Source organism: Papaver somniferum, chromosome 9 (genome assembly GCF_003573695.1).
Source record: "Papaver somniferum cultivar HN1 chromosome 9, ASM357369v1, whole genome shotgun sequence".
Lineage (NCBI taxonomy): Eukaryota > Viridiplantae > Streptophyta > Magnoliopsida > Ranunculales > Papaveraceae > Papaver > Papaver somniferum.
Window position 1 is genome coordinate 12,213,330 of NC_039366.1, and position 9,808 is coordinate 12,223,137.

General features: G+C 37.6%; 1 protein-coding gene across 1 annotated transcript; it reads right to left on the bottom strand.

Annotated features, from left to right (window-relative positions):
* Positions 1 to 5,786: 5,786 nt before the first annotated feature.
* On the bottom strand, positions 5,787 to 7,567 carry LOC113311378. Its single transcript, XM_026560217.1, has 3 exons — positions 7,201 to 7,567; positions 5,932 to 5,969; positions 5,787 to 5,813 (listed from the first exon to the last, which is right to left on the bottom strand). The coding sequence occupies exons 1-3, from the start codon at positions 7,565 to 7,567 to the stop codon at positions 5,787 to 5,789; spliced, it is 432 nt and encodes a 143-aa protein (XP_026416002.1).
* Between the last annotated feature and the right edge of the window lie 2,241 nt (positions 7,568 to 9,808).

The following is a 9,808-nucleotide window of genomic DNA, read 5'->3' on the forward strand; positions in this document are numbered from 1 at the left end:
GGGTGAAGAGATGGTGGTGGCAGTGATGGAGGTGGTGGCTGCAGTGGCAGGGAATGGTGGTGGAGCAGTTCTCTGCAATTTGGGGAAGATGGAGTTTGGGGAGAAGAGAGAAGAGATCGATGAATTTTGGATTGGGGAGTGTTTGGTTGGGAAGAGGGAATTTGGTTGCTAGGGTGTGAGGCGGGGATATCAAGTTGGATGATCTTCGAGGATAGGCCGTGGGATGTTGAGTGGATAGAACAATCTGACGGCGAGATGGAGTGGAGCTTGTAGATACCGTCGGATGAGGTGATACAACGAAATTAACGGCTCTAGATGGGGTTAGGTGTTGTAGTGTTAGTTGGAGATATCGAACTTTGATGCACAGCGAGGGAGCGACCGTAGGATCTAACTACCATCTAATCTGAAGGCTTGAAATTTCAGCGCTGTGGTGCTTGGCAGAGACATCAGATTTTGATGCTCAGCAAGGAGCGACCGTCGGATGCTTCTGAGAAATGATCTGATGGCTGAGAACGGAGGCGCTTTTGTGTGTAGAAAATGAGGTTGTGCGCACCATTCTTCGCGGCTTCCTTGTGTAATTTCTCCCGGCTTTTCACTACTTTTCTGCTCTTTTCGCTCCGCGACTCATCCAGACTTTATTTATTACCTAAAAATGCAAAATTAAATAAGAAAAATATTTATTCTTGAAAACAATGAAAATACAGAATATGGGATAAAATGTAGAATTAATGCGCAAAAGATGAGTTAAATGCCAACAAAACGGGATAAATATATACAATATTTGGCACTCATCAAATACCCCCAAACCTGAATTTTACTTGTCCTCAAGTAAAACAAAACTAAGGAAATCCTAACTATACCACTGTCGCTGGTCTCTCGAATGCATTTAGCGTATGCACTAAGCCTTTTAAACCACTAAGTGTCCCTAGTGGACGAGTGAAGTCTCGTGAAGGTTTACCAGAGGTGTGCCTACAAAACCTAAGGACAAAATATAAGCTCAGATTCCATCAAATGTGATATGTGCAAAACAGTTAAAGCTCACAGCAAAATGGAGATGTCAATCTAGCTATCGAAGGCACAATCCTAGCACTGATAACAAATAAGGACATGTGATAAGAGTGTAAAGTGTATCTACACATGTGTAAAGAAAGATCTGAAGTTATGACTACTAATCACCAAGAGATAGTTTCTCAGGCTAAGAACTGAGGTCGAAATCTAGCTAGCTGTCCGGACTTTACGAGAACTGTGAATGAGTTGGAGGTATTTCACAATTTCTCGCGTTGTACATCAATGGCTTACACCCTCCTTGCTTATTACAACGAAACAACAAAAGATGACTATTTACATGACTCTTATTTACATTGACAAATCTCTTTTTATTTTTGGAACAAGAGATGATGGAATTGATAAATACTTGATTTTTTTGTATTTTTCTGATATTTCTTTCTGAATATATACATCGATTTTTTTTTTTTTTTTTTTTTTTTTTTTTTTTTTTTTTTTTTTTTTTTTTTTTTTTTTTTTTTTTTTTTTTTATTTTTTATTTTTTTTTTTTTAAGCATGAACACACTTTTGATACAAGAACAACAAGAAATACAAATTACATGACATTTCGCAAGAGGTAGCCCTTTTTGATGCACCCAGTTAAATTCCATGGTTGTTTTTCTTAATGTAACCTCCATCTTCTATCCCAACCAACCAAAGAACAAGCTAGTCCAGTTTCGTTCAGTATTCTAAAGTGATTGGCAATCGTGACTTCCTATCCAACACCTTGAAGATCGAGGCCATACATGTATTGGTAGATCGTGCGCGTGCAAATTTCTTATCACTATGTGAATTGTGCTAGAATCAGGGTGCCTAAATATCTAGACTAAGACTCCTAATAATAATATATATTTGCACAAGAGTCAACATTTCAAGGTAAATGAGCTCCATTTTTATGATTTTTTCACAATTTTTTAATTTTTTTGAATTTTGAATTTTTTTCAAAAAGAAGAAGGAGTTTGTTTTTCATTATGGCAAATTATCGTGGTATCTACTCTATACCCCCAAACCTAAACTAAACATTGTCCTCAATGTTTCAAAATATGGAAAAAATTAAAATGCAACATATGGAAAAGGACATGCTGAGTAGAGTAAAAGGAGAGAGAATACCCGATTTCGGCGAAAGCAGAATTAAAACTCCGTTTATTCAAGGCAAAAATCCAACATATTTCAGCCGAGATCATATTGGATTAGAAAAATATATACAAAAGGAACAAAAGGGTTTTTAAAATTTTAACTACTGGATTATGTACAGAAATATTCACCATACACTAACAATCTAAAGAGTTGATGGTCAACCCAAAAGACGAAGTGTAGACATTTCAACAGCTTCACACAATAATAATATGATAGAAATGCAAGTGAAACTGTGAAATAAAATGAGCTACCCCCAAACCTGGATTTTACAGAAGATAAGGTTTTGAAAACAAAATCGCGCAGTTTTGGGGGTTCATCATGCAAAAGGTCTAGCTCGAACTGAACTGTGCTAGGGACGGGTAAACATGCTATTTCCAACTGTGGTTCCTCAAATGTATTATATTTGGAAGCAAAATAGTCCAAAAGGACTTGGGAAGCACACAGTTCCAAACCTAGGTTAGGAATTTTCAGAAAAATTGGTTTTACAATATTGGTGCAAACCAAATCTAGGTTGGGTGGAAGGCCACAAGATTGTGACTCATGTAGGAGAAAAGGCATATCATTATCGATCAAATCAAAATCTCCTAAATCATCTACACATGTCACATCATGCTCACAATCATCAATCAATTTAGCAAGTTCACAATCAGAATTATTAACATCATCAACAGATTTATTTTCGTGTATCGGCACATCAGGGGAAACATCACATGGAATACTAGAAGAAATATCATGCATTAAGGTCGGGGCAGAGAAGCCTAATGTATTTGAACCCAGAGGTTCCATAACATTTTTAGTATAGACATGTTCTTCTAAAATAACATCATAATCATCATCATCATCATGGTAGGCATTTTGCAATCTAGGATAATTTTCAATCCTAAGGTCGGTTCTATTACAAGAATAAAACTCTAATTCATGGGGATGATTCATATCATGTGGTGTTGTTCCTGTTTCCCTAACGGATTCCCATTGATGGGTTTTTTCTGCAATCTCGGCTAAAAAATTCCATGCATCATCCACAGATTTATCAATAAATTCACCATTACACATATATTCAACCATGGTTCGAGATTTAAAGTCTAGTCCCTCATAGAGGATGACGACAAGTCTCCACTTCTCAATTCCATGGTGCGGACATTCACTCAACAAATCATTAAAACGTTCAAAATAGTGAAAAACAGTTTCCTCATCCAATTGGACAAAACAATTGATATTTTGACGAATAGCGATGGTCCTATGGTGTGGAAAAAATTTCTGGAAAAATTGATTAGTGAGTTGTTCCCAAGTGGTGATTGATTGTGGTCTCAAACCGTAAAACCATGTTTTGGCCCTTTCCTTTAAAGAAAATGTAAACAAACGCAATTTCAGAGAGTCTTCGGACAAATGTTCAGGTTGCATAGTCCGACAAATTTGTTCAAACTCTCTTACATGAGTATAGGGGTTCTCAGAATCGAACCCTCGAAATATAGGAAGTATTTGTATCATGCTTGCATTTATTTTAAAAGGGTTATTGGTTTGAGATAAGACAATACATGATAATGGAATTTGTATTGATGGATACATGTATTCATGGAGAGCACGAGGTTGGTCCATTTTGAAATGACACAAAGCCCACTATTTGGTTTTAAATGGGAAAATTTTAAAAATTTGGTTTATGGGAAAATTTTGGTTTTGGTGGGAGACATTTGAAAATTTGGTTCAAAATTGGGAGCAAAAGAAAATTTTTTTGGTTTTAAGATGGGAGCAAGTAAAATTTTTTATTATTATTATTTTTTTTTTTTTTTTATTTTTTTTTTTAAAAAGAAAATAAAATTAAGAAAATAAAATTTGGTTCAAGAAAATAAAATTAAGAAAATTTTGGTTTTTGAATGGGAGCAAGCCCACTGTGCAAGCCTCTGATGAAATGGACGCTGCGGCCTACGAAAATCCAAGTTTTAATTTTGAAAGTTTAATTTGGCCCAGTTGGTTAAGGCCCGACGTATGTTTTAAAACTTTGGTTTCGAGGTCCACTCACAAGTCCACAATCAGTTATAAGCTCAGCTGGGTCTAAACCCAGAGTCCAAAATATAAGTCCAATGGAAGAATTTAAACACGCCCACACAAAATAAATACAAGCCCACAAATTAAACAACAAGCCCAAAAATAAATTATTACAAACCCACAATAGGAAAAAAAAAAAAATAAAAATCCCAAAAAAATTGGGTTAATTATTACAAGCCCACAATTAAATAAATTTGGAATCCCACAGGTTGGGTTCTCTCAAATGAATGGGTTTAGGCTTACCTTTGTAGCACAGCCCAGCTGCTCTGATATTGTTGCAAAAACCCAGTTGGGTTTTGGTTCTTTTCCTTGGTGGCGTCCCAGCAGAGGAAAAACAGGTTCAGAATCAGCAGGTCCAACAGCAAATGAAATGAAGCAGATGCAGATGCAAATGCTATGAAATGAAATACAAATAGCTAATAACACATATAAAACACAGCACCAATCCCCGGCAACGGCGCCAAAAACTTGTTGGGTCCGGAAAGTGTATAGAAATTGATGCGATGGAAACGGGCCTACAGTAATACCGCAAGTGCACGGTCGTCAGTTGTAGCTCGTGCAAGTACGGGTCGATCCACAGAGATCGGGTGTGTTTCGGAAATGTGTCTTAGCTAATTGGGTTCCTAGTTTTGCTTTGGGCTTAGAAGCCCTTTGGAAGTGTTGGGCTTAATGGGTTTGTTTCTAATAATGAAATACTTTAGGTCTTGGGCTTGAGATGTATTGAACTGAGCCTTGGGCTCAGCTATACTTTGAAGTGTAAATTGGGCTTTGGCCTTTTGATTGAGCTTTGGGCTCAATCTCACCTGAACAGTGAAATGGTCTTTCACAGCAATTGGGCTTGGTTATGGTCCTAGAAAATGGGCTTGGTCTTTGAAAGTTGGGCTCTGATTTAGTGAGCTGATTTGAGCTTTGGGCTCAGCAGTTCAACTATGAGTTGGGCCTAACAGAGAACTAGGCTTTGGCTTTTTGGGCTCAGATGGACTTTTGCAGGAGAAGAAGTGGCAGGGCAGAGTGGAGTTGCAGCTTGGTAGTGGCAGCAGCAACAACCACTGCAGCAGCTCCAGCAGCACAAGTAGCAGCAGCTGCAAGAAAAGAAAAGCAGCAGCCTTGCAGCTGCAGAAGCAGTGACAACAGCACAGAAGAACTGTCAGCAGCTGGTAGCAGTGCTGCAGTGAAGAAAATGCAGCAACAGCAGGCCTGCACAGCAGGGCCAATAAGAAGTAGCAATGCAGCAGGGCAAGTGCTGCACAGCAGAATGTACAAGAAATGGCAAGAAAACAGCAATTAGAAGCAATGCAGGGCAAACACAATGGAGAAACTAACAGCAAAAACAAAACAAAGTGAAGCAAAGATAAAATGATACAAAGGCAATTAGCCTAAGGCAGGAGATATGGTCAACCTAACATGGAGCTAAACTAAGGCATGTCTATTAGAGTGGGAAGAGAACTAGCTTGCTCATTGTCACAAGTGAGCACTAGATTCTTCCCACTACTCAATCAGCATAATGCATCAAAGGTTAACACAACATGGACATTAACAACTCTACAAACTTAACAGGAGCATTATACTAATAACACATCAACAGTGAGCTAATATGACAATATTAACAATTAACAGTAGTGAAACATAGCAATTGACAGTGAACTAACAACAGTAAACTAAACTAACATTGCAATACTAACAGGAATTAATAGTGAGTAAACTAACATGAACTGATACTAACAGTAAACTAACATGAACTGATACTAACATTAACATGGAATTATCAGTGGAATTAAAACAAAATGCAAACAAGAAATTAACACTAATTAAAACAGTAACAGGCATAAATTGAAATTGAAATTAAAATTTTACAAACTAAAATTAAACCTAATTGGTAACTTGGCTAGTCCAAGAACGAGTTTTTGCATCCCTAACACTTCCCTTTTATAGTATTACAAAATACCCAAATTTTCAGAAACCCTAAATTGGAAACCCTAATTTTTAAATTCTGGAAATTACACTCACTGATTCTCTGAATTTGTTTCCCCTGTGCTCGACCCATGCTTAACCCATGCCTTCTCTGCTCCCCCCTGCTCCAATTGACGCCTATGATGCTCTAATTGTTCCCTAACTCGAGTTGTTTTATTCACCCCAAACCTAGGGTTCAGTGGCTGTGAGATGAGTAAAAGAACTAGGCTAGGGAGATGGTGGTGTTGTCGGGTGAAGAGATGGTGGTGGCAGTGATGGAGGTGGTGGCTGCAGTGGCAGGGAATGGTGGTGGAGCAGTTCTCTGCAATTTGGGGAAGATGGAGTTTGGGGAGAAGAGAGAAGAGATCGATGAATTTTGGATTGGGGAGTGTTTGGTTGGGAAGAGGGAATTTGGTTGCTAGGGTGTGAGGCGGGGATATCAAGTTGGATGATCTTCGAGGATAGGCCGTGGGATGTTGAGTGGATAGAACAATCTGACGGCGAGATGGAGTGGAGCTTGTAGATACCGTCGGATGAGGTGATACAACGAAATTAACGGCTCTAGATGGGGTTAGGTGTTGTAGTGTTAGTTGGAGATATCGAACTTTGATGCACAGCGAGGGAGCGACCGTAGGATCTAACTACCATCTAATCTGAAGGCTTGAAATTTCAGCGCTGTGGTGCTTGGCAGAGACATCAGATTTTGATGCTCAGCAAGGAGCGACCGTCGGATGCTTCTGAGAAATGATCTGATGGCTGAGAACGGAGGCGCTTTTGTGTGTAGAAAATGAGGTTGTGCGCACCATTCTTCGCGGCTTCCTTGTGTAATTTCTCCCGGCTTTTCACTACTTTTCTGCTCTTTTCGCTCCGCGACTCATCCAGACTTTATTTATTACCTAAAAATGCAAAATTAAATAAGAAAAATATTTATTCTTGAAAACAATGAAAATACAGAATATGGGATAAAATGTAGAATTAATGCGCAAAAGATGAGTTAAATGCCAACAAAACGGGATAAATATATACAATATTTGGCACTCATCAGATGGCAGCTGAAGTTGTAGACCACTGCACCAATCTTTTGCAGAACTTTGAAGGATCCATAGTATTTAGCTGACAGCTTGAAATTCTTTCTCAAGTACAGTGATGCTTGCCTGTAAGGTTGGAGATCGATATAGAACAAATCGCCTTCTGCAAATGATCTTTCAACTCTTGTGGAATCTGCATAAAGTTTCATTCTATCTTGAGCTTGCTGTAGAGATTCTTCGATAATGTCAATCATATAGTCCCTTGTTTTCAAGTAAGTCTCAACAGCAGCAACAGAAGTAGTATCATTAGATAGGAAGGACAAATGTGGAGGTAAATAGCCATACAATGCCTGGAAAGGAGACATTTTTAATCCTCTGTGAAAGCTGGTGTTGTACCACCATTCTACCAGTGATAACCAATTGCTCCAACTGCTTGGTTTCTGACCTGTGATACATCTCAAATAGTTTTCCAAGCATGCGTTAACCCTCTCAGTTTGGCCATCTCTTTGAGGGTGGTATGCAATGCTTAAATTTAAGCTGGTACCCAGTTCTTTGAATGAATCATGCCAAAAGGTACTTGTAAATATCTTGTGTTAGAGCATAACTCGGTTAAACCCACCAAGCGTTGGTATGTCAAGTTTGGTTTTCATATTTTAGTGAACGAAAACTCATTTAAAGAGTTTCTTGATTATATACTAGATTCAACTTCGTATAGGTTATCTTGAAAGTATTAGGATATGAGACATTACAAGTATTACGTGAAGACTTGAAGAATGTGAAGAAGTAAGGAGCTACAACGACGACATCATCCTTCCACTTGAGGTTAGTAATATTCGACTTGAATTGTTTCATTCCCTAACGTATCTTTCAAGTCGTGCATAGTGAAAACATAACTGCAAAGCTATGAATGATTATACTCTAGTTAGACGTAGTATTAAGGAATACAATACGAAGTATAACGCTTATGTTTTGAACTTCGTATATAAGACATCGACATAATCGTTTGAATACTATTGTGATTATGTATGGGTATGAGGTGGAGATTATATCCTAGGAAACAATGTTTTACATTCGTTTAAAGGAAGTAAATTCATGAACTTGTTTTGTTAATCGAAAGGGAAATCGCTAGTCTCATTGGTATTGTTATTCATTATATCTTTTGAACTACCAATATGTGTGATTAGTATAACCTCTCATGACTTGCTTATGTTCTTGGTAAAACTATTCACAAGGCCTGACTTTTGTATTGGTATGACTTTTATTAGTGAAACCGATCTTAATTAAGTAATCACCTGAGGTGGTATGATCGATTTAGTGTCATTGGTATGACCAACTCTAGGCAAAGGGGAACCGATCCTAGTAAGAGGTGCAACCAATCACAAGAGGGTAATCCATCCTTGTAAGAGGTGCAGCAAGTTTCTAGTTATTGAGAACCGATCCTATGAACATGTGCAACACGTTTTTAGACATTGGGAACCGATCCTATGGACATGTGCAATAAATACAAGTTAGATACCATATATATGTGGGAACCGATCCTAGTAACTAGTCAACCAAGTTTTGGTAACTAGCGTGACTAATTCTAGGACCCATATGGAGGTAGAACCGAAACTTGTTTTGGTAGAACCGTGAAACCCATGTTTGGTGATTTGATAGGATAATCAACCACATAGTTCTTGAAAGTTAGATGAACCAATTCTAAACTTGTTGGGAAGTGTGGCAAATTGGTTTCAAAATTGTAAGTATGAAAGAGGACTTACAAAGTAAAGATGTCGACATACTTTGAACATGTGCAGTAACGCTTATCTTTTATTGTTCAAAGATATTCCTTAATAGCTAAAGGAGAATCTCATATCGAAAATAAATTGAGAATTTTTAATTAAGGTTTTTAATTTTATATTTAGAAAATAAAAATTAGTAATGTGCATTTACTAGTTGGATATTTTCTAAGAGATTTCGGTCAATATTTGGACAAGGCATTTCCAGGAATTATGGAAACTGAATTTGGAAATATATTGCATATCTTGAGAATATTTTCGGTTTTGGAAATTCCTTGGTGTCCAAACTTCCTTGGTCTATAAATATCAAAGTTTGCATTTCGAGCAGACTAATCCTCAAATCCAACAAAACTACCTAGTTGTGTTGTTACCGGTGGAGCCGCTTATTTGGAGAGGAAAGTAACCTAATTAGGCGAAATCTCTTACGGCCGCTCGGTTTAAAGGCTTCTTTGGGATTGAGAAGCTCTATTTGTACCGTTGGTAGGAAACTAGATAATTGCGGTTTATTATTAGTTAACGATTGATTTAATTGACTAACGGTTGTTGAACTTTGATTGCACCTAGTTTGTTTATGATTGAGAATCTTCTCTTCTGATATAAGATTCACTCAAACTAGGTCGAAATTTCGACGGGGATATTTAGACTGTTTGTAGATCTAAAGACGTCTTGTGATAATCCATTGTTAACAGACTTCGTTCTGTGTGTAATTGATCACAAGAGATTCAAGTTGATTGTATGCAGGTGTTTATTGAAGATCTAAGAATATTTAAAAACGAAGAAGATTTCTGATTTGGGTTCATAATCTTTGGTGTGCACAATACTTATTTC

Excerpts from the sequence above, each read along its gene's own strand:
- LOC113311378 (XM_026560217.1), bottom strand. The coding sequence starts at position 7,567 with ATGTCTCCTTTCCAGGCATTGTATGGCTATTTACCTCCACATTTGTCC. Across the intron at positions 5,970-7,200 it reads TCTGATGAGTGCCAAATATT|TATCAGTTCATGTTAGTTTA; the intron begins GTATATATTTAT and ends TGTTAATGTTAG. Across the intron at positions 5,814-5,931 it reads TACTGTTAGTATCAGTTCAT|CTCACTGTTGATGTGTTATT; the intron begins GTTAGTTTACTC and ends TTGTCATATTAG.